General features: G+C 40.4%; 1 protein-coding gene across 1 annotated transcript in view; it reads left to right on the plus strand.

Moving 5' to 3' along the window:
- Positions 1 to 25,752, plus strand: part of NEMF (nuclear export mediator factor) — a 59,427-nt gene that overhangs the window by 31,750 nt on the left and 1,925 nt on the right. Inside the window, exons 17-32 of the mRNA XM_089662504.1 lie at positions 4,811 to 4,914; positions 5,721 to 5,783; positions 7,340 to 7,452; positions 8,918 to 8,975; positions 9,171 to 9,229; positions 11,918 to 12,038; positions 13,619 to 13,910; positions 17,332 to 17,380; positions 17,474 to 17,520; positions 18,705 to 18,843; positions 21,385 to 21,462; positions 21,539 to 21,733; positions 22,686 to 22,718; positions 23,449 to 23,555; positions 24,446 to 24,489; positions 25,613 to 25,692. Coding sequence (XP_089518630.1) covers positions 4,811 to 4,914; positions 5,721 to 5,783; positions 7,340 to 7,452; positions 8,918 to 8,975; positions 9,171 to 9,229; positions 11,918 to 12,038; positions 13,619 to 13,910; positions 17,332 to 17,380; positions 17,474 to 17,520; positions 18,705 to 18,843; positions 21,385 to 21,462; positions 21,539 to 21,733; positions 22,686 to 22,718; positions 23,449 to 23,555; positions 24,446 to 24,489; positions 25,613 to 25,692 — 1,582 coding nt within the window. The remainder of the gene's footprint in view (positions 1 to 4,810; positions 4,915 to 5,720; positions 5,784 to 7,339; positions 7,453 to 8,917; positions 8,976 to 9,170; positions 9,230 to 11,917; positions 12,039 to 13,618; positions 13,911 to 17,331; positions 17,381 to 17,473; positions 17,521 to 18,704; positions 18,844 to 21,384; positions 21,463 to 21,538; positions 21,734 to 22,685; positions 22,719 to 23,448; positions 23,556 to 24,445; positions 24,490 to 25,612; positions 25,693 to 25,752) is intronic.

Consider the following 25,752-nt stretch of genomic DNA (forward strand, 5'->3'; position numbering starts at 1 on the left):
TATGTGTCTAGACCTAGAATAGCTGTATGCATAGTTTTTAATTAAAAAGTTAAATAGGTACTACTTGTCTTGTTTATGGCAAATCTGTTCTCTTCACCATAAACAAGCACACCATGAATATTTAAGACTTTTCCCAATCTATTTGAAAATAACCGACTCTGAAACTTCCCCTGACTCTTCACATATTTACCCAAAAAAAGGTTAACCCAACACAACCAAGGTAAGGTGCATACATTGATATAGTAAGGAGTCCTTTTGGTGTGTAAAGTGGTCTTATCACTGGCCTGTCCAAGAATTCAACACACACACACACACCTACAAACATCAGAGTTGATTTATTCTTCCAAAGCAAACACACCTTTGCACACTGGTATTGACTAGTATTCCAGTTTCTCTTCTCCCTCGGTTTCTGTCTCTCTCTTAGCTAATGTGCCCCAGTGCTGACGGAGAGGGGCAAGCAAGGATGCTGTGCTGGTTCCCAATGTCTTTCTTATCAACTGATGACATCATTGATTTTTTTTTTTATGTTGTCATCGACTAGAAAGTTGTAATGGCGTACAATGAAAACCTGTGGCTTTGTGTAACTAAAAGGCAGGCTTGATCCACCTACTGGTTTGTATAAAATTTTTGGCCAATTTTTAGACATTTTGCCAGGGCACCTGAAGAAACCTGGAAGCACCCCAGGGTGCCTAGGCACCCTAGTTAAAAAAGGCTGCTATATGGCTTCTACAGCTACATTGGCCTGTGATTGGAAAGAGCAAATATGGAACTGAAGTGCCACACCGTGAGGCTAAGCTTTCCACCCTGTGTTAGTGCTGGAAATATTACACAACATAAATCAATAAATACAGGCTTTAAGGCTGTCCTGTCTGCTGCCTGGGCTCAGAGCTGATAAGAGGCATGCAAAAACTAATAGATACCCAAGGGGCAGTCAGGATTACATGAAAGAAAATGAAAGGAAAACTCCACTTAAAAAAAAAAAAACAATTCCTAATAACACGGTTTTGTAATGTTATAAATTACATTTCCATTACTATCAGCAGTTGCTTGTAGTTTGTCAAACTGTGGGCAGCCTCCACAAATGTCATCACCGGCTTGTGCAACTGGCTAATTGCTTTTCTCAGAAGTCTACACTGAGACAGAAGTAAAATGTCAGGCACCGCCTTCAGACGGATATTAACTTTTATTGAAATACTCCCCAAGACCTGCCATCTTCTAAAGGGAGGCTCTCTTCATTAAAACACCGAGATTTTTTTCAGATAGTTTTTATATTTCATTCTTGTTTTTTTTTTTTTTTTTTTTTTTCGAGCTTTAGAATGAACAGAGAACAAAAATACGCACTCCTATTTGGAGAAGACTTATCCTCATACATATAATTTGAGTAAACAGGGATTGTATTGATTGTAGCTGTACCAAATTCAAATAGGGTCAGATGCAGGTCTGATAGTCTGCCAGACCCATGTGATAGCAGAGAAGCAGCGCTCAAACAGGAAACACACCTGATTCAGCAGTGGGATCCAGGGTGCTCAGGCTCCCAAGTGTCCTACAAATGCTGGATACAGGATACAAAAAGCAGGAAGAGTCGGCAACTCCAAAATCCTCTTGAAAGCTTTGTTAGTGATACAGGAGTGACATAAAGGCAAGCTGACACGTTTCGGCAAGTAGCCTTGATCACAGCATAGTGGTTAATAAAAGAATATATATATATATATATATATATATATATATATATAGATAGATAGATAGATAGATATATATAAAATATGTGCATACACAAAACTCCATCAAAAAGAGGATGGGTCTGAACAATTACCACAATCACATAATTAAAACAGTATGAACAAGGACCAAATGAATGATACAGGTTTGGTAAAATAAATGGCAGATCCAAAATTTAAATCCTCACAATAAAACGATACCTGTAGAGATGGGAAAAAGATAAATAAGACCATAGGATGTCTAATATATATATCTAATTTTAAAAAGAGATCTACATCCCATTCATACCAACTGGACTTCTAGTACCTAGGGTGCAAATCCACCAAGCCTCTCTAACAACTTGCGGTGAAAATGGAAATCACCACCACAGAGATTTTTAACCCTTTCTATCCCACAGAAGCAAAAGGATTGCATATCACCTGCATGTACATGTTTAAAATGTCTAGAGACCTGAGATCTATATCTTACCTCCATATAATTGGCCTCATTATAATGCTCCCCAGTCCTAATGCTGACAGACCCCTAGAGAGCACTGGAAGTAGATGAAGAAAAGCCAAATGGTTTTACTGAAGGCAAACCTTTCCATTTAGGAATCTGTCTGAGAGAGGACGCGGCAAAAAAAACAACTAGTGTTTTGCAAAGTTCACTGTAATCTTTTGTATTTTATGTGGTACACCTTGGTTGGATTTTTTCTTTCTTTATCCAAACTGATTTTACAAAGACTGTTAATTGGCAGTTTTACCTTCCTTGGTAGCCTGGAGAAACTGTCAGCTATCAGCACTGAGCTGCATCAGTAGATAGAACAGCTTCTATGGAGACCTTGCAGCCTGATAGCAGGGAATACTAATGAATTACAGGACAAGCACCTGCTGTAACCCTGAAATATAAGACCACACTATTATAACACTTTACAGTAGGGTGGTAATCCGTTCACCTGACAGGGGCCTCAGGGGCAACCCCTGACTTTGCCAAAGTATTCAGTGAATGTGAGGCAGCTGTGAAACTGCAGATATGCTAAAAGAGATTGTTAGAGACTGCAGACCTGATAATAGAGATGGCTGGAGACTGCAGACAGGATACAAGAGATGTTCAGAGACTGCAGACATACAGGGGATGGTTAGTCTGCTGACATGCTATTGGATTTGTTGGAGACAGGGGACATTTTCCACGAGACTGCTAGATATCAGTGCTCTTACACCCCCTTTACAAATCAATGCTTCAACATTTGTACTCCCTACAGGCATCTTAAATGCTAAGTTCACCTTTTGAGCAAAAATAATAAATGCACATTTTTTTGCAGGTAAAAAAAATGTACATTTATTATTTTTGTCCAAAGGAGCCTGGAAAGCCATGCACCAGCAATCAGTAGATCGCTGATGCCATGCAGGTCTCCTGCAGACCTGTCAGAATATCTGCTTGCTGTACAGGGATGTACAGCCAAGCAGATATTCTGACAGGAAGCTTCAATGAACTACCACGTCGATCCACACCGCCGTGGTAGTTCATTGAAAACTGCAAGCCTACAGCCATTAAGTCTGTCAGGACTTGCAATTCGTTCATGGAATTCCGTGAATGAATTACACGGCCGTGTGGTCAGAGCCCTGCACGGCCCTGCTGTTTTCAAATCTGACAGATAGTACGGGGAAACTTCTCCTCATGTTATCTTTCAGAAGGAGGGGGACGGCCGCATAGCTGCAGCATTGGAAACATGTTACATCCTAAAAATGGGTGAAACATGTAACATGTTCCCAAAGGTGAACTTATCCATTAAAAGTTTCCATATTTGATGTTTCTTGCAGCAAGATCATAAGTAAAACATAAACTGAGAAAAGGGATGGATAGCATATGAAAAAGTAAGATATTGTAAAAATAAATCAACCAGACTACTAGAAGCCAGTTTCTTTCACTGGCTTGAGTAAACGCCAGACTATTGACTGCAGGTACTTTGAGGGCTGCAAAATAATTAAGGAATGTCCACAGGTTAGGCATCAGGACTTTAACCACTTCCTGTCCGACCATTGTATATAAACGGCCGGACGATGGCAGTGCAGGGTCGGGTGGCCGTTTATAAACGGCTTTCTCGGCCCCCTGCTTGTGTGCGCTCCATGGGAGCGTGCAGCACCGCGATCCATTGCCCGCTGTGTTCTCCGGACACAGTGAAACACCAATCATCGGATGGGACCTCTGTGCGAGGTCCCGATCATGTGATCACCGATTGGCCAATCAGTGATCACATGCAGAGTAGTAAGCAAGATGTCACTTGTGACATCATTGCTTACTACGTGTGAAATCTGTGAATGATCACAGAGGTCACATGGTACAAGGCTATTCACAACAGACTTGTACCATGTGACAAGCTGTGACCAATCACAGCTCACTCAGTAGTTTTTAATGGCTGCAAGAATGCAGCTAGAGAGAAGGAGAAATGATTGCTTTTACAGCCTTTATGGGTGTAAAAGCAATCAGTGTAAAAAAAAAATCTTCATCACCCTCCACAAGTAGTACAGTGTCACCATGGTGACACTGTGCTGCTAGGGTGACCGTATGTAAAAAAAAAAACACAAATGATAAAAAAAAGTAAACAAAAATGTTTAAAAATTATAATTTTTGGTTATAAACTAATTTTGTGGGTTTTTTTTTTTGTTTTGTTTTTTTTTGTTTTTTTTTTTTTTACTAAAAAGATAACGGAAAAAATTTTGGCCAAGATGTATGACAAAATACTATTTATTTGCAAAATTTTGTAAGAAAAACACTTTTTTTTCCAAAATTTTTGGACTTTTTCATTTATATAGCAAAAAAAAATAAAAATCCCAGTGGTGAATAAATACCACCAAAATAAAACTTTATCTGTTTCAAAAAAATGCTAAAAAATGCATATGGGTACAGTGTTGCATGACCGCGCAATTGTCATTCAAAGTGTGATAGCGCTGAAAACTGAAAATTGGCCTGGATAGGAAGGGGGTAAAAGTGTCCGGGCTGGAAATGGTTAAAGACTGACACAAGTTGCTCCTTGCCACCTACTGTAGGCCACTGTATTATTATGAAAGTAGATTTCCATTTTCTATGCAGTACTGCTTTGATCTTTTTTTAGGTTTGAGAAGTTTTTATGGTTCATAAGCTCGGAGAACTACCTAATAATAGCTGGGCGAGATCAGCAACAGAATGAGATGATTGTCAAGAGGTATTTGCGTCCAGGTAAGTGGCTTAAATCTCTTGTCTGCTCATTGAATAGTAGGAGATTGATGAAATAAACATTGATATACATCCCAGGTCTCACTTTTAGTTTTCTGTAATCTATTTTTGGTTTTAGTCCCTGCATTCTTGAAGAGGTCTTCTGTGTTGATCCTGCTAGCGTGTTGGTATTATAAATGTATAAATACCCATCTATTTCATAACCTGAAATAATAGGTCTTTCCTTATACTTCTTTCCAGAGTCAGTGCTGTAGTAGTAGCAGTTTAATTGAAATATTCTATAATATGGATATTTCACTGGCCATCCAAACTACTTCTTCAATTCTGAAGAGTGTCAGGAACATCAATGTTCACATTTCTTTGCCATTTGCAGGAATGTTCATGACACAAATTAGAACTGGAGAAGCTGTTCGGATGAACAACAAAGTTCAGTTTATTCTAAATCACTTCTGCTAGCTATACCATGGCCTGGATAAGTAAGAACTTTCACAGACATACTGCCATCTTGTGCTTCGTACACTGTGGACTGGTGTTGTCTCTTCTTCCTGAAAGCCATCCTGGTGAAGAAGAGCCTTAAACAGGCAAGACTTGTGCAGTCCACATTACCCGTGTGCAGGCTTCACTAATCTGCTCCAAGTGAATGGCTATGCCCTTCTTAGAGGCTCCACCCCTTTGTCTCCATCCAGACTACATAAACTTATAAAATAAAAATTGAGGCCATAGAGATTGGCAAATACATTGAAAGCATGCAATACTGTTGGTGCGTTACACTATACTGTACATGACCTTCTTTTCTTCTCTATGAACAGGGGACATCTATGTTCATGCAGACCTGCACGGAGCGACCAGCTGTGTCATTAAGAACTCTACAGGTAATTATCTCCCTCCTGGATGGGTTAGTTAAAGCTGAACTGCAGGCAGAATAAAAATAAAAAAAAACATTATTGTATTTGGTATAATTATTATTATACAGGATTTATATAGAGCCAACAGTTTGCTCAGCGCTTTACAATATAAAGGGAGACAATACAGTTCAATACAAGAGGCCCTGCTCCTTGGAGCTTACAATGAAGACCAGTTGAAGCTAATTTAAAGTTAGGGCAGATGCTTTTAAAGTGTATGTAAACCCTTATCATGAGTTTATCATATTTGCTGGTCAGGTAATAATACCAATGAAAGCATTTTTATATTCCTGTTCATTCAGTACAAAACAAAAATTGATCCTGCCAGAAAATCAGAGTTATCCCGTGTGTACAATTCCTGTGTTATCTTAACCACTTGCCCTTCAGAGGATTTCCCCCCCTTCCTCACCAGGCCATTTTTTTGTGATACAGCGCTGCATTACTTTAACTGACAATTGTGTGGTCGTGCAACGCTGCACCCAAATTACATTTTATGTCCTTTTTTTTTCCCCAAAAATGGAGCTTTCTTTCGGTGGTATTTGATCAACTGTGCTTTTATTTTTTGCATTATAAACAAACAAAAAAAAATGACAATTTTGAAAAAAAACTTTTTGCTATAAAACATATACAGTAAAAAAATTTAAAAAAATCAAATTTCGTCATAAATTTAAGGCAAAATTTTATCTGCTACATGTCTTTGCTAAAAAAAAAATCCCAATATGTGTAACTCAATTGGTATACGTGAACGTTATAGCGTCTACAAATGGCGGTATATGTACTGGACAGAAGTAATGCTGCTTTGTGTGTAAGCATCTGTCCATACAGCAGTCTGACATGTATGCACTACAACATATCAATGAGCAACTCTTGCTGTCATCATCACTGAACTGTTATAAAGTCAAATGCAGTTCCTGATTCCAGTATTGCCTTATTCCCCCCATACAATAAGAGGGCAGAGGGGATTCATGAAATAAAATGAAAAAATGCCAATAAAACTTGCCATTAAATGTGCATCGCTGACCTGATTGACCATTAAAAATGGTTGTAAGCTCTTCCATATACCCATTAAAATGCCTAGCCTCAGGTGATACACAGAGATGAAACAAATCTTCCTGTTATAGCTGTTTATCTGCAGTCTCCTCTTTTCTACAGCCATTCAAAGTGAAGAATGTATACAGCTTGTCAGAGTTGAGGTTACACTGCAGATCTCAGTGTGTGGAGAGCTCTGAGAGCTGATTGGAGAGAAGGGACACCCCCCCACACACAGGAACAGTGTTGAGGCTGTCAATCACATCTTGTGTGCTTGAGCTCCCTCCCCTGTCACCAGAAGTGACTCAGGCAGATAGCAGAGGAACAAGACAGTAGACAGAAATAGCACTTGGTGCTTTGGATTGAGACACACTCTAGAAGGATATTTTTTGTTTATATTTCATATCAGAGGTTTACAATTGTTGTAATAAATTTATGAATGCAATGCAACCATGAGAATACTTAATTTGCTTGCCTTATTTATCCTGCTCTTATAGGTGATCCAATACCACCTCGTACTCTCACAGAGGCTGGCACCATGGCAGTTTGCTATAGTGCTGCTTGGGATGCCCGAGTTATTACCAGTGCCTGGTGGGTTCATCACAATCAGGTAATATGCTATGTCAGGCCTTCTTTTAACTCCTTGGCTTTAGAAGGAAAATACCCCTTTAGCACAAGTTGTCTTAACAGAGAGAGGGTTTTTGACCATCTGCAATGGCAATGCCCATATTTCTATCCTGACCGTTTTCTTTAATTATACTCTGAATTATACATTTTCCACTCAGTCATAATAATCAGGCTTTTCACAGTCCCTCAGTGTGGGATTGCAGCCCCTTGCCAGGTAATTCTATGATGTGTAACCTCAGCATGTGTGGGTGAGATTGCAGTGAGCGTCGGGAGAAGGCATTGTTTAGATACTTTGCACAACTGTTGTTTTGCTTACATTTACAGTGCCTTGAAAAAGTATTCATACCCCTTGAAATTTTCCACATTTTGTCATGTTACAACCAAAAACGTGAATGTATTTTATTGGGATTCTATGTGATGAAACAACACAGAGTGGCACTTAATTGTGCCGTGTAGGGAAAATGATAAATGGTTTTCAAAATTTTTTACAAATAAATATGTGAAAAGTGTAGCGTGCATTTGTATTCAGCCCCCCCAGAGTCAATACTTTGTAGGACCCCCCTTCGCTGCAATTACATCTGGAAGTCTTTTTGGGGATGTCTCTACCAGCTTTGCACATTTAGAGAGGAACATTTTTGCCCATTCTTCTTTGCAAAACTCTTGTCAGATTGGATGGAGAGCGTCTGTACAGCAATTTTCAAGTCTTGCCACAAATTCTCAATTGGGATGCACACTACACTTTTCAGATATTTATTTGTAAAAACATTTTGAAAACCATTTATTTTCCCTCCACTTCACAATTATGTGCCACTTTGCATTGGTCTATCACATAAAATCCCAGTAAAATACACTTACATTTTTGGTTGTAACATGACAAAATATTGAAAATTTCGAGGGGTATGAATACTTTTTCAAGGCACTGTATAAAGCCTAGTACACACGATCATAAAATTGGACGAAAACTACCGCTAACTAACTAACCTCTAGTTAGTTACCACTAACTCTAGTAACCTCTTCATTTTCGATAGGAGACTAGCATGCTAAAAAAAAAAAAAAAAAACAGCCAATCATTTGTGCAATATTCTCATAGTGTGTACCAGGCTTAAGGCTGCATATGTGTACCCACCCTACATTTCTCAAAGTAGTTATTCCTCCCCCTTTCAGCCATGCCATAACAGTGTGACTTGGAAGTTAGCATTGTTTTGGATTGAGTAGTAAGGCTTTAATACATTTTGTTAGGTTCCTGTTGCTGTATGTGTTGCCTCTGGGGATCATCTCTACTTGTCCTAGTAACCGTTACCACTGGATCGGAAACTGGGGGAGAATTCAAAAGTTTAAGTTATCACCTGATGGATTTTAACCTGTCCCTACTCTAAACTGAAAAAAAAAGGTCTTAGTTTGTCAAAGTGCACCTCTCCCTGTATTACCATTGTTTTCCTTGCTTTTAGGTGTCCAAAACCGCACCGACTGGAGAGTACCTGACAACTGGAAGCTTTATGATCAGAGGTAAGGAGAAACGGGAATCATCTTTATCAGCCACCATATTGTGTTCAGACATCAGTGCTGACTGTGTCTTTTCCATTCTTATGTAGGGGTCTCTATATGTGTTTTGAAAGGCACCAATGCAGAAACCTAGAAGGACCAGCTGTATTTATCACGTGAAGTTAATTATTAATATTTTTATTTATTTTTTTTTTTTAGGAAAGAAGAATTTTCTCCCTCCTTCCTACCTGATGATGGGATTTGGGTTTCTTTTTAAGGTCAGTTCATCAGAAAACTGATATGTATGTCACTTTCTAAATTTGAATTCTAGATAATACATTTTGTTTGTTAGCTCTGGATAGAGAAGGGAAGTGGTAAAACCTTGGTCAGGTGGTTATTGCTAGGTATAAAAGAACTGTGGGGGGATTTGGATAGTTTCTGTTAGTAATTTTTCCCATTTCAATCTCAGGTCTAGTATAGGAAAAGTGGTGTGAACCTCCTGCTCTCACAATAATATTAAATGATATTAATAATTAAATGTGAGAAGCTGCCAACATTAAATCATATATCTAATGATCTTTAAAGCTAAAATGTGAGAAAAATGTGGCGCTAATCACTAGCAAATCAAAATACAACAATGTGAAAAAATATATATATCCCCTCAATTATAAGTGAATAAACATATCTATTCAATAACCTCGTGCTAATAAACACACAAAAAAACTCCTATAGTGATGGTGAAAAAAACAGTCCTAATGACTGATAATAGTGCGTGTTTTACCAAATATATATAAACATATAAGATGCACTTAATATATGTACATAAGTATATATACACACACCACAAATCTCATAAAGTGAATAAAAACAGAATCATGTGCAAAAGTGAACTCAAATTAGTGCAAAAATACACACAATAATAAATTTTCATGCGTATTTAAAGTCCAACTTTCAATAATCACACTCCAGTGAACAAAATAACTCGTGCTGATATCCGTGTGAAAAAAACGTGAATTGGTGGCTGTATAGAAAATCATCCGATCACCGGCTGAATGAGCCTCTCACCTTCCAGACTCGACCCTTGCGAGTCAAAACGTTTTTATATAGGATCCCTCTCACAGATCCTCCAGGTTGATATCACTCCAAATGACTGCTCCCAATATATGCGGATCTCCCTCTAGGGATCAGGACTCCAATAATAGCTCCTTCTCCAGGCAGGATCACATACTGCGCTAACCACTCACATGTAACATAAACACAAAGCTCCCATAGCGTAATATGTTTATTGCCAAAGTGTGGTAAAATAGAATGCGCACTTACATTAGTGAAAAACAAGGCTCCTACCACATGCTTTTGGATGTTATCTGCATGGGTGTACAGGATAAGAAAAGGTGTACCAAGATGGCCGCCACGCCGGAAATACGTCACTACGTCGGGCCTACGCGTTGCGTCACAGTACCATGTGACTTCCTCAGGGCTGACATGCGTAGTGGAGGACTTCCTATAAATACCTTACCTAATCAAGTGTACCTCCCCAAAGGCGGGTCAACGCCCGCTCTACAGCATATTCCGCGGCCATGTTCTTGTGGCCAAAAATACATTACTCAGCCCAATAGGGCTAGAGTATCAGAAAATGGGGACGGAGACTAGAATCTCTACCAGATAGATCTATATATATATGTGTGCATCTCTTATACAGTGGACCTATTCACAGTGCGATAGTATATAAACGGACCAGTATAAAGAGTATATATATAAATATTAAACCACTAACATATATTACTGATACCCTATCTGTACCAATAACACAGAAAGCATAGATGTATATAGTGGTAACTACTCTAGAATAAAGCACCATATATATAGACACTATCTGGAATTGAGCCAACCATAAAAACAATAAACATTAGCGATATACAACCCTTCATTACGATTTTTATTTTTAAAATGGAGAAGGAGCTATTATTGGAGTCCTGATCCCTAGAGGGAGATCCGCATATATTGGGAGCAGTCATTTGGAGTGATCTCAACCTGGAGGATCTGTGAGAGGGATCCTATATAAAAACGTTTTGACTCGCAAGGGTCGAGTCTGGAAGGTGAGAGGCTCATTCAGCCGGTGATCGGATGATTTTCTATACAGCCACCAATTCACGTTTTTTTCACACGGATATCAGCACGAGTTATTTTGTTCACTGGAGTGTGATTATTGAAAGTTGGACTTTAAATACGCATGAAAATTTATTATTGTGTGTATTTTTGCACTAATTTGAGTTCACTTTTGCACATGATTCTGTTTTTATTCATTTTATGAGATTTGTGGTGTGTGTATATATACATATGTACATATATTAAGTGCATCTTATATGTTTATATATATTTGGTAAAACACGCACTATTATCAGTCATTAGGACTGTTTTTTTCACCATCGCTATAGGAGTTTTTTTGTGTGTTTATTAGCACGAGGTTATTGAATAGATATGTTTATTCACTTATAATTGAGGGGATATATATATTTTTTCACATTGTTGTATTTTGATTTGCTAGTGATTAGCGCCACATTTTTCTCACATTCTAGTATAGGAAAAGATTTTTTTTTTAAGCCAGCTCTCCAGCGTGTAACGGTTTTAGGAAAGCTGGGTCTCTGATAGACTTTAGATAATTCTGCTCCTTTAAGACTTGACAGTTAGTCCACTCACCAGAACCTAACTTCCCTAGCTGCCATTGCCAGCTGTCTCTGGTTTCCAGCGGCGCTCCTGGCTGCAAGATAGTTGTCTTTGGAAATTGGAGTCCCTAAAAATCTCCCGTGTTCAGTTTTCACTGATCTGTATTACAATGTCCCCAAGTTGTTATAATTGTCATGCCTGTAAGCATTTTAGGAGAACTTTCAGACCACTTTATTACAAGCAAAATAGTCCTATATAATGCGGAAACAAAATGACATGAATGTTGTTGGTTCTTTTTCCAGGTGGATGAGACTTGTGTTTGGAGGCATAAAGGGGAGCGCAAGGTGAAACTGCAGGATGAAGACCTGGAAAGTGTGACGGGAAGTACCTCGGAGCTTGCAGCAGAAGAAACTGAGGCATTAGGTGAGGGCGTAGAACTGTGTATATCATTGTGCATCCAACATCACATGTTCTATCCATCTTTTAGATCTTTAAAATGTTTCAGGTTTTATACAATGTTTAAAGGAGGCAAGCACTTATAAACTGTAGAAAACTTCTATTTAGTGTAAAGGCTCAATTAACATGAGGTCTTAGTAAAGTTACAGTACAAGGTATACACAACTGAAAAAACGTTCCGCAAGCTGTAAAATCCTTGAAGCCAGCCAAATACCATGCAATCCGATTTCATAATCCTTCTTTTTTTTTTTTTTGTAAGCTTTACAAAAATCTCTGCAGTGTCAGAACCTGATTGATTGCAGATGCATTGAATGGATTTTTTTGGGCTCAACTTCATCTTACAAGGATACTGAATCTAAATTTGTTTGAGAATTGTGCAATCAGGTTGTATATTGTGTGATCATCCTAAAGTGAACCTGTGTTTTTCCCACCCAGGGCAAAACAGGTTAACTTACTTCTCCTTAGCAGTGTATACTTAACTACCTTTAACTCCCCCGCCACTTTGTTGATCCAGCGAGAGCAAAAGGAAAGCCCTGTGCAAGATGTGAGTCTGTGGAGTCGTAGCTGACAACGGGGTTTTGGGCTCCCTGTGCCAATGCTTGATTGGCCTAATTAGGTCACATGCTCCTTCATATCTGGAAGTACAGGGTCGTTCCTGTGGTTCTGGTGCTGAACAGAACAATGAAGGAAAAGTAATATAATTCTAGGAATGGGGGGCGTTAAAGCAAACCTATTGCTGTGGCTTGAATAGGCAAAGCACAGGTTTGCTTTAGGGCTGGTCTTACTGATATGAGTCTGATGATTGAGATTTTTTCCAAATTGTATCGGGTGATACTCAAATCTATTACTTGCCTTGCTGGTTGACACCCAGCATGTTGACTGTTCGTCCTTCTGTAAGACCATCATTTCTATTTTGACCAGTTTTTAAAATAAGGGATTGACCAAAAACAATCTGCTACATCACTAGCAAAAGCTGTAGTTCAAGTCTTTCACAGGAAACTGTGAATGAATGACACAGCCATGTGGGGGGAGCCCTACATTATTTTGCCAGTTCAGGTAGCCTATATGTTTAATTCTTCAAAATCTGCCAAGCCCTGAAGAAGGGGAACTATGTGATAGCCCAAAAGGATAAGTTCAGCATTTGAAACATGTAACATGTTCCACCCATATTTAAGGTGGAACATGTACCATGTTCCAGCAGCTGCAGCCACTCCCCACCCCACCCGAGTGACAGCTAGTGGGGATCTTCTCCCGGGGACCGCCACAGGTACTATTTGAAAATAATGCGACCATGTAGGGCCCCGCCATTCATTCATTCATTCATTCACAGTTTCCTGTGAAAGACTTGAACTACAACTTTTGCTAGTGATGTAGTAGATTGTTTTTGGTAAATCCTTTATTTTAAAAACTGGTCAAAATAGAAATGATGGGTCTTACAGAAGGAAGTACAGTCAACATGCTGGGTTTCCTTCTTCTCATTGCCACATTATAAACTAAATCTACAGTTCTATCTGGTCTCTGAGTCTGGCTGCTCTGTCTGTTTCTAGAGGTTCCAGAAGATGGAAGTGAGGACAGCAGTGAGGAGGAACTAGAAGAAAAACCGCACAATAGAGATTTGAAAGACATTGGTCTGCAAGATAATTCTGCAGAAGGGACAGCTGAGACCACAGAGACATCAGGCCACGAAGAAGTAAAAGAAGATGTGCACTCAGAGGAGGACAGTGATAATGAAAGCTTACAGTCTGCAGAAGACAACAGCTCTATTAAAGAGGAGGATGGAGATGAACAGATGGCCTTCCCTGACACTTCCATAGACCTCTCCCATCTTCAGGCAAAAAGGTGGTTTGTGTTTTCGTAGATTTTCTTACTGTAGTTTAACCCCTTGCCCTCCAGAGGATTTACCCCCCTTCCTGACCAGGCCATTTTGTGCGATACGGCACTAAGTTTCTTTAACTGACAATTGTGCGGTCATGCAGTGCTTATCCCTAATGAAATTTTATGTCCTTTTTGATCCCCACAAATAGAGCTTTCCTTTGGTGGTATTTGATTGCCTCTGATTTTTTTTATTTTTTTGCGCTATAAACAAAAAAACCTGACAATTTAAAAAAAAAAAAAAAAAACTATATTTTTGACTTTTTGCTATTAAACATGTCCAGCAAAAAAAGTCTAATTTCATCATAAATTTAGGCCAAAATGTATTCTACTCCATGTGTGTGTTAAAAAAAATCCCAATACGTGTAAATTAATTGGTTTACGTGAAAGTTATAGCATTTACAAACGGCGGTATATATAATGGAATACTTCTTCTTTTTTTTTTTTTTTTTTCTTTATTAGTAATGGTGGTGATCAGTGACTTATAGCTTCACTGTGGTGGGCATTCTGACACTGGGGGGAAACTGATTTGGTGTCACTGACATCCCCAGTGACACCAATACAGCGATCAGTGCTAATAAAAAGCACTGACACTGTACTAATGACACTGGGCAGGAAGGGGTTAACATCTGGGGTGCTCAAAGGGTTAACTGTGTGCTGTTTTGCTGTGTGTGTGCTTTACACTGTAAGCACGCTGCTTTGTATGGCTTGCAAAGCCATCTGCAGGAGCTGACAACGGAGAGATCAGTGTTATTTATACACAGTTCTTTCCCCCATTGATCTCTACCCCATAGGGTGCCAATGGGGAATCACCAGGCGAGACTAGGTGATTGACCGCGAGGCCACGAATGGTGGCCCGAGTAGGGCACGCGCACCCTCTACCTGGAACTGTAAAATCACGTATATATAGGTGATTTTGCGCACTTGTGCTGTCCTGTAGCAGTATTTCTGCTAGAGGGCGGCACGGAAGTGGTTAGGAATTAATGTGCCTCAGACTGCTGTTGGTGATTGATGGTGACTGTGGAATTGTCCACTGGCATGATGTCCTCCTATGGAAAGTCTAAGCATTGGCTCCTCCTGTCACAAAGTCTCAGGCAGCCATGGAGAATGATACAGCAGTTTCATGAGTTCTGATTACACAGTTTTGTCCCTATTTAGGCCCAATTCCAGCCAAAACATTTCTTCTCACATTGTGAGGGGGAAACTTCCCAAATGGACCCACAGAAGCACAATCAAATTTTTATCTCTTCCTTGCTAATACTGGCTGGGATTGGGCTTTTAATAGGACCGCTCACCAAAATAGTCCAAAGGTTATACACTGTATTCTGTATATCAAGTAAATACCTGGGTGCACTTCACCCAGTGAGTATTTATACATATAGGAAAAGTTATAGAAGCACTTGTGGGTATGGACAAATATCAAGATATATTAAAGTAGAACTATAGCAAAACTTTTTTTCATTTTGGATAGAGCAGGGGAGGGTTATTTTTTTTCGCCATCTGTGTCCCATTGCCGAGATTTCCCTTCACTTCCTGTCTCGTAGCCAAACAGAAAGTGAGAGGAAATCCCTGCAAATTAGGTCACCAGAACTAGTATTCCTGGAAGATTTCCCCTCTATTACTTTTCTGGGGACAACCCAAAATTTGGGGTTTTCTTTTACATTCACCTTCAATGATATTGGTAAAGAGGAAAAATAGGGAGAACACAGACAGCAATGAACTGATAAGCGTTCTAATCCTTCTCCACTCTATCCAAAAGTAAAAGAAATGTTTTGCCTTTAGTTATACATTAAGTAAAAAGTTTATTTATTTTATCCATAATATCCAGGATAGGTAGTGAGGAGCAATATCCAGCAGGGACACAGACAGCAATACATAAACTCGTTGCAATTAAAGTGTTACTAAACCTACAACAGTAAAATCAGTCTGTATATGCAGTAAACATGCTTGTTATACTCACTGTGGAACCTAAGGGGTTAATCCTCCACATTGTGTAAAAAGGCTGTTTGATCCTGTCTTCTTTGATCTTCCCCTTCTTCTACTGTCCCCAATCCATCTGCTGATAGTACAGAGCACTAAGAGTCACTGCACATGTTCTGTTTAGTGTGTATTGTTGAGAGTTTTTTTTCTTTGGGAGGGTGCATGTGTTCAGCACAGGGCCAATGAGCACTGTACAGACAGACATCAGGGGTCTTGCAACCTCATAGGACAGTCAGAGCAAAATGAAAACTCCTCCTACAAGCTTTAACCAGTGCTCAGCTGGACACTGATAGAAGTCACAAGACTGCTATATACTGCTGATGAGAAAAGGTGTTTAGCAGTTTATATTTACTAAAATATCACTTCCATGTTGTTGTGTGTTCTGTGGTTGACCAGATATAGTGAATGCAGGGTCCTGGGAGACTAGATATAGTGAATGCAGGGACCTGGGAGACTAGATAAAGTGAATGCAGGGACCTGGGAGACTAGATATAGTGAATGCAGGGACCTGGGAGACTAGATATAGTGAATGCAGGGTCCGGGGAGACCAGATATAGTGAATGCAGGGTCCTGGGAGACCAGATATAATGAATGCAAGGTCCGGGGCGACCAGATATAGTGAATGCAGATTTTGGGGAGACCAGATATAGTGAATGCAGGGTCCGGGGAGACCGGATATAGTGAATGCAGGGTCTGGGGAGACCGGATATAGTGAATGCAGGGTCCGGGGCGACCAGATATAGTGAATGCAGATTTTGGGGAGACCAGATATAGTGAATGCAGGGTCCGGGGAGACCGGATATAGTGAATGCAGGGTCCTGGGAGACCGGATATAGTGAATGCAGGGTCCGGGGAGACCGGATATAGTGAATGCAGGGTCTGGGGAGACCGGATATAGTGAATGCAGGGTCCGGGGAGACCGGATATAGTGAATGCAGGGTCCGGGGAGACCGGATATAGTGAATGCAGGGTCCGGGGAGACCGGATATAGTGAATGCAGGGTCCGGGGAGACCGGATATAGTGAATGCAGGGTCCAGGGAGACCGAATATAGTGAATGCAGGGTCCGGGGAGACCGGATATAGTGAATGCAGGGTCCGGGGAGACCGGATATAGTGAATGCAGGGTGCGGGGTATAGTAAAACTTTAAGGGAAGGTAAACTCCCACTATTCTCCTTCAGCCTTTTATTTCTGTGTGTGTTCTCATTGGAGATTTTCTTTCACTTCCATTATGATGACAATGTTGTCACCAAAACAAAGTAAAAGCAAATCTCCACAAGGATTCCAAACCTTCTTCATTCTGTCCAAAAAGTGTTACATTACACAATGGACAATTTGTATTTTTGTTGCTCAGAGGAACTTACTAGCTTACTACAAGACGCAATATAAGTGTGTTTCTGTCTCCATAGGGCCACGACCAAGATGGCAGCTGCGGAGCTTGCACAGCCCCAACCAGCGGTAAGAATATATTCAGAAATTGTTTCCTCCTATAAATAAGTTTTTTGACATTTGTATCCTTTTTTTTTTAATTCTATTTTTTATTTCCATTAGAATGATAAGTCAGCTGGTCGCAAACATTTATCAGCTAAAGAAAGACGGTAAGATAAACCTCACCTAACCAGTGATTAGTTCTACTCAGAGATGTGAAAAAGGCATATAAAATAGCTAAAAGTGGTTCGAAAGCCTTAAGGTTTTTTTACCTTAATACATTCTATGAATTTAGGTAAAAAAAGCCTAATGCATAGAGCCTTATCTCGATCTAGCGATGTGCATGAGAACAGTGGCTCTCCTGGCTTTGACCCTCCTTACTGGGCAGATTGATAGCAGTGGCAGCCATTGCCTCCAGGTCCTTTATGTCAAATCCTATGACAAGGGGGTGGGGCTGAGGCCCACTGCTTGTCATTAGACACAGATAGCGGGGCTCAGGAGCGAGCCTGTATGTGTGCCACCATAGGAAGCACTTCCTGTGGTGGCACATGGAGAAGAGGAGGAGCCGAGAGCGCCTGCAGGGGACCCGAGAAGAGGAGGATCAGGGCTGCTTTGTAAAAAAAAAACATTACACAGAGCAGGTAAGTATAACACGTTTATTATTTTAATTTTAAAAATGGGAAGCTTTAATATCACTATAATTGTTGTAGTAAACAGTGTTAAAAAAAAAAAAAAAAAAAAAAATCCTCATGGAAGAAAAAGGCATAATGTGCTAGTATGCAAAGCATACTAGCACATTATGTAAAACTTACCTTTAAACGAAGCCCTCCAGCAGCACGCTGTCACCACTGTAGAGGCTTCAATCTTCACCCGGTCTTCCTTCTGGGTTCACGAGTTCCTGCCATCTGGCGGGCTGAGCCACGATGACGTCACTCCCATTCATGCAAACTGGAGTCTTGGGATACGGCACAGTGCTCTGAAGGAATGACAAGGGTATGCCATTCCTTTAGACAGCGCATGCGGATGTAAAAAAAAAACAATATCTCCTAAAGAGTGCACATTTAGGAGATATTCATTTTACATACAGGTAAACTTTATTCTCAGCTTACCTGTAGGTAAAAATGAACAAAGTGGCTTTACTACCACTTTAAAAGTATGTGAACTTTACTTTCCAGCCAACCAGATTCAAATGTGCACTGAAAATGAGCATTTAGTGGTTTTATGTATAGCAATGTTAGAACACGATGATAAGGATCAGTATATTATAGTTCTAAAACATTTGCATCTGTGTTGTGGTCATATGTGGATCATTTGAGTGAGGATTTGTTCTCAATTTTTTTTTTTTTTTCATCAGCGAGCTGAAAAAGAAAAAGAAGCCAAATGATTCAGAAATATCTCAACCGCTCGAAGATGCAGACAAGATGGATATGACTGCTGCCAAGTCTCTTCCACAAGGGGCCTCAGTACAGCCACCAAGGAAGAGAGGACAAAAGGTGTGAATTATCTGAACTGTTTGGTTGCCATCTCTAGTCTCTTGGGTGACCGTTACCTGGGAATGAACAGTGTAAATTTACAGTTCAGAGATCAGTGCACGTCTGGGCCTGTAGCCATAACACGGTTGAGCACAGATATTTTTTATGTGCATTTTCAGGAGCTTCACAAACTTTCAGAAGTTTTAGCCTATCCCTTTACCTGGTCCAAGCAGTATTACTGCACAGAGGTAAAGTTAGTGCTAAGACAAAATCTATAATTGGGGTAACATTTTTGATAGTGAGCAAAACAGGGTAGTAAAAATGAGGCAAAGAGGGAGTAGAGCATGAGCTATGGAATATTTTGTCTTCGCATTTTGCTGAATCTCTGTGTATCCGTATTAGCAGAAGTAAGGTGTCCAAGCAGTGGTGCATTTAAGTGTTGTGCTGCTCTAGGCAACAGAAAAATTGGACGCCCCCCCCCGAGACAGCCTTCCACTAACATACATCCCCCCCCCCCCCCAAACAAGAGAGAGACACTCATCTTCACAGCTCCGGACATCCCCGGGAACGAGAGTTGGGCTTTGCATACACCATCAAGCAGTCTGCAGCCTCTCTCTGATCCTATCTGGTCCCCATGCCGCAAGTGTTTCTTCTTCCACTGCTGCCCCCCTGAAAAAGGCCGCCCTAGGCTAATGTCTTGTTTGCCTTGTGGTAAATATGCCCCTGTGTTCAAGGGTGTAGCAAGACGAGTACCAGACTATTGCATGGTGCAGAAATCTTTTTTTGTTTAGTGTTCATTAAGAGCCAGCACATTTTGGGAGTTCAGAGTCCTTTTGTTCCTCTACCCATCCAAATCTTCCTATTTTCAGCTAATTTCAAGCCCTGATGAAGGGAACCCCCTTACCCCTTGAAACCTGTTGGCTTTCCCTTCCCCTCACCCTCCTCCTTTCCTATCTATTTTTAGAGGCAAATATGTCTATTATTTTTAGAGCAAGACAAAGACATACTAAAAAAAAATGTGGGACAGCATGAGCTGTAAACAAGGGTCCCAATCAGTAGTTTGGGGTATAATAACACAAAGGGAGGGTCACAATGAGAGAAGAAATACATGGGAACGTGGTATGTTATGTTACAGGCAACATAGTCTGCAATATTAGCCAGAGCCCATAAGGCACCCTGAATTTAGGATTTCTACCTGTTTTTATGTAGTTCACAAAACAGGTGTAACTACTGCAACTCTGGCTTGTAGTATGTCATGCTTATTGATCTTTACTAACCTCCTATTGTTTCCTATGACTTAGAGATGCACTCTGAAATTTCTTTATATGTTAGCTACATTTGAGCATTTATACGGGTTACACTATGTATCTTACAAAGCTCCAGTAAAAACTTATTGAAAGTGAAACGTGTAGCAATTGTGCATACAAAGATGGACGCGGTCCTCCATCTTGCTAAGGATCCTCCATCTTGTATCTCTCTATCTCCCCTCCAAATCCCCCCTCCCTCTCTGTTGAGTGACACGTGGTCCCTGGATATATATATATATATATATATATATATATATATATATATATATATATATATATATATATATATAGGCTACATCTTTTTCCGTAAATATTTTTATTGCACCCTTTTGACCTTTTAATAATAAATATTACTTTCTGAAAGAGTTGAACTGTTTCTAAAGCTCTTTAATGCAAACTAAGAATCCCTGCCTCTGAAGAGTACTACTGTGTGTTTTAAAATGTCTGCATACATCTGTCTGCGGTGACATTGTGTATACAAATGATTATTCAAACATCATAGTGTTATTGCTGATATTGCCGAGTTTCCTCTTTCTCTGTACAAAAAGGAGGTGGTGGCAGTGTGAAGGGTTAATTGCGTAATTAACCTGACCCAGTAACAATCGCTCCCAGGCTGAAGGTACACAGATTGTGGTCCATTAGCTGGAAAATCTTGGTGCAGGGTTCAGCTGGGCGTGGCATTGTTACGCACGTGACAACGCGGTTTTAGATTGGCTAGTCCTTCGGTCACGAGTTTGGTGAGAAGGGATGGGGTCTGACACCGCGATCATCACAAAACGTGTTGGCTTTGATGAGCCCTACACAATAAAATCATTTATTAAAACCTTTGAACATGTTTCCCACAAAAGCTAAGCTGTGGCCTGTGTACATATGAGAGCAGCCAGTTGGTTACCTTCTAGCTTAAAAAGCACATTCGCTGGAGTTTGTTAAACCCATCTAAAGGAATTCAGCACTTCACAGAATGATTTCCCTACCTAAACAATGGTTTAGATCTCCTGACAGTTTGTCCTGAAAATTTACTGGTAGTACAAATAATCAGATGTGTCACATACAGTACTTGGTCAACTCGATAAAAAGGGTAGTGCCTCCCTTCCTTGCTTTCTGTCTTTACAGCATGTAGTCTGCTTTGCTGCCTGACAGATGCACTTTAAATTTCTCAATTACCAGAGCAACATTATAATTTATCTTGCTTCCTGTGGTGGTATTGATGTCATCTTTTCTCTGACCAGTTCCCCTTTATTTCTGACGCTTTCAGAGCAAAATGAAGAAAATGAAAGAGAAGTATAAAGATCAAGATGATGAAGACCGAGAGCTTATTATGCAGTTGTTGGGGGTAAGGATGTGCACTTCCACTTTTTCTGCAGATCCATTGTGTGTCTCTTGCAGAGGCTAATCCTGTTACTTTGTAGTCTGCAGGGACCAACAAGGAGGACAAGGGGAAGAAGGGAAAGAAAGGGAAAGAAAAGGAAGAAACTGCAAAGAAGCAGCAACAGAAGGGAAAAGGAGGTAACAAGCCTGTGAAGAAACAATCTGGAGGGTCCACTGAGGTCTTTATAACACAGGATTTAGAAGAAATGGCTTTAGAGGAGCAGCAGGATGAAAAGGTGAGGGCATCTAATGCCAATGACAGAACTTTTTACTGAGAGAAATAGGAAGGGTTGTTACTATTGACGTCCATCTGAAAATGCTGGCTGCCTCTGACTTCTTTATTTCGGATTACTGACCTGTAATGAGTATGCAGATCAGGCTTGTCAATGTGAAGTCAAAACGCCAGATCTACCTAATTGTTATGAATCACTGGCAATGAAAACAGTATATACAAAGCCTCTATATATTCATTTTAAAGAATAATTACACTTCTTCTTTTAGCCTTCTTTCCCTGATCTGAACTATCTCACCCTCCCCAAATGCATGCTTACCTCAATCCAGTGGCCACAGCTCTACTGTTTGTTTACATCTGTTTTCTGAAGTTCTACTAGTACTGCGTAGTAGCAACCCATAGACTTCCAGGAGGGAGGATGTCTGCCGAGCATCTCTGGCTTTGGAACCCAGCCACATAGAAGTCTATAGTAGCTAGACCACAAAAGGCTTTTTAAGAGAAGAGGTATTATTCTAATATATCTGGTGGATCTCCTACTTTCCCACTGTTCTAGCTTCAAAGCTTTCGCAGCATTCAACACTTGCGGAATATCAAATGCCTCTGTCCCCATTTCATACTGTGGTTTCTTCCTTCGAACCCGCCATCACTACAGGACTCAGCAGTTACATAGTGAATGTATACAGAGTGAATGGAGCCAAAAGATGTGGTGGAACATTGGCATATGACACTCCCAGAAGTGTTAAATGTCCAAGACACTTATAGAGATTGCAGGGCTGGATAAATGGGGAAATATGGGACACAGTCTAGTGAAGTGAGTATACTATCTCATTTTTGCAATGACTGTTTTTGCATTATTAAAAACCTAACAGGGTCTTTTTAAAGAATTGCTGTGATATCTGTAGAGAGGGTTGCTGTGTACCTGTTAATCATTGTAAGTTATTCTATTTCACACACAGGATGATGCAGATCAGGATGCTCCTGGATCAGAGGTATTTGCCTCCTTCTCCAATTAATATCACCTTCTTGAATTGTGTATTCAGAATTCTGTTTTATTTTATGAGCTGTTCAGTTTTCAAATTTTCCATAGCAAGCAAAAAAAAAAAAAAAATAGTAAAGCCCACTCACAGCAGTTAGTAGACGCTTCCATGCCTGCATTCTTGGCAAAAGCTTTAATAATGGGTAGCAAGACAGTTTATCAAGTGCAAGTCATAAGACACAAGTCAAAAATGGGCTGACCACAGCCAGCTACCGGGAACTTGGTCAGTGTTTTGTACTACAGAGCTGCTTGTGTTTTGGGTGCTGTACAGAGGCTCGGAGTCGCCATGGAGTTTGGGGAGGCCCACAGCAAAACATAGGAAACTTTGACGCTCCGGGAAGGTGGGGATATAAAGGGGTCAACAGAAGCCAGAATGGGTCCTTGGTGAAGGGAGGCGACTACAAACTTGGTGGATTCCATGCAATATTTCTGAACTTAAATGAAGACATTCAGAGCTTTCAGATCAAAGATAGGCTGGCTTTTCCAGCTAGTGAAAATCCGATACATGGGGTGAGGTCCAAGAGAACCATGGCCCATCAGGGGCTCCACTTCAACCAAAACAGAGAAATACATTGAGGGTATAGCTTCAGTTTAACACATACTAGCAGGATGGTACTGCCTGAGTGATTCATTTCTGATATCCTTATACCTTTGGTAATGTCATTTATATTACCTTCCTACAGGAAGCAGAAAATCTTTTGGACTCATTGACTGGTCAGCCAGATGCAGAAGATATCCTGCTGTTTTCTGTACCAGTCTGCGCACCTTACACTGCCTTGATCAATTACAAGTGAGTTTACCATCAAATGATAAGCGCACATTAAAATAGAGAGGCACTGTGTGGCTATTCATGACACAGGATCTAACACCTGCGTGTGTTAACCACTTCCCTGACCGCGCTATAGCCAAATGAAGGCTACAGCACAGTCATCCAGTTCTGGGAGGGCGTTTATTGACGTCCTCCCAGAACCGCGCCCGCTGCAGCGCGCTCTGTGATTGGTGGGTTTTTCGGACACAGCTGATCACAAATCACAGGAAAGGGCTAATCACAGTGGTCCTTTACCACAGGATCAGCTGTGTCCACAGTGTGTTTACATCAGCTGATCATGATGTAAACACACTTGCCGGTTAATCAGCAGTACTTTCCTCACACTGTCACAGCGTGAGGAAAGTACTGCTGATTAACCGGCAAGTGTGAAAGGGGGTATCTACACCGGTGCCCTGATTATCAGTGCAGCCACAAAAGTGCCCATCAGTGCTGCCTATCAATGCGCCTATCAGTGCCCATCAGTTCAGCCTCATCCACACACAAGGAGATAAACTGCCTGTTTGCAAAATTTAATATTTGAAACTAAGAAAAACTTCTTTTTTTCAACATTTTTGGCCTTTTTTTCGTTTAGTTAGAAAAAAAAACTCAACTGTCATTCAAAGTGCGACCGCACTGAAAACTGAAAATTTGGCCTGGGCAGGAAGGGGGTAAAAGTGCCCAGTAGGCAAGTGATTAACTGGGGGACAAGACCATTTCTGTGGAGGTGCTTCTGAAGTCACAGGCCCACTTTTTGCAAAAGGAAAACTCTACCATTTTTATGTTTCCCTCATCTTGTTGGGCAATTGTTGAATTATATTATTGTGTTTGTATATATTTAAATATGTTCTTTTTTTTTTTCTTTTCTAATAAAGATATAAAGTTAAACTAACTCCAGGAACGCAGAAGAAAGGAAAAGGTAAGATTAAGTGGGAAAATTCCTTTTCTAACACCCACTAATTAGATGTTCCTGCAGTCTTCAGGGTGTGTAATACATCTGTTCATACACATATAGTACCTATTGCACAATCATGAAGACTGCATATATTATGGAGAATCTCTGAAACTCGGTGCCTCTTCATCTTTCTGGTATGTTGAAGTAAAGCTTTTTCTTTTAACTTTTCTGGCAAGCAGGCAGGTTTTTATTACAGATGAGCAAAAAAAAGTATTTCCTGCTTTCCAGCAATGATTGTTTTTGGCATAGATACTGAGCTGTGTATGCTCCTCTTGGTGTACAGTCCTGGAGCATCTGCTCCATGCCAGGATGAATTTACTTCCATACATGTGTGTGGAAGTCACATCATATCTGGTTGAATGAAGACAACAAAGGTACCAAACCCAGGAGAAGACTGGGGGACAAGATCCGCAGTGGCAGTGAGGATATAGCAGCCATCACGTGAAAATATACTCTGCATTCTTGCACATTATGGAAAAACCCTTGGTTGCCAAAACCCTAACAATGAACTTCTCTTATTTGCTCCCTTTTGATCTTTAAATATAACATTGTTATATATGTTCAAAAAGTGTAAAGCCTTGTACACGGGCCGAACGTCGGCTGAAATTGGCCGGTCCTGCAGAAACAATCTGACTTTCGGCCCATCTGTACAGTTGTCTGTTCACAGAAGGTAGTCTCACGACCGGCTTTTGTCGAAGGGACATGTTGCTAAACCAGCACCCAATCAACAGTCGCAGCCAATGGCTGTGACTGCTGATCAGTGTGTTCTGGCTGGAGGCTGTGGGGATGGGGCAAGGAGTCCCCAAACACAAAGACAGAGTGGGGAGATTGCTGTACTAACATTGCTTGTGTTAGTATGGCGATCTGCCAGGTTTATTTATTCAGCTAAAAGAAGAAAAAAAAAAACAAAAAAAAAACTGACCGTGTGTACCTGTCTTTAAAAAAAAAAAAAAAAACACAAAACTTTTTCAGTCCAAGGAAGTTGGCAACTTGTCACCTTGCTGCACTGAAATCTCAAGCCTTGTTATCAGCCCTGTCCAGTTTACCTATGTGGACTACTGAACATTTTTTTTTTTTCTTTCAACAGCTGCTAAGACTGCACTGAACAGTTTCATGCATTATAAGGAGTGCTCTGCTAGAGAGAAGGATTTACTACGCAGTGTGAAGGTAGGAACACTCCCAGATGTACACAGTGTCTACAGTCTGTATCCAGGCATTACTGTCTGA

Source organism: Staurois parvus, unplaced genomic scaffold (genome assembly GCF_062004578.1).
Source record: "Staurois parvus isolate SC_StPar_1 unplaced genomic scaffold, SC_StPar_1.0 ptg001483l, whole genome shotgun sequence".
Classification (NCBI taxonomy): Eukaryota; Metazoa; Chordata; class Amphibia; order Anura; family Ranidae; genus Staurois; species Staurois parvus.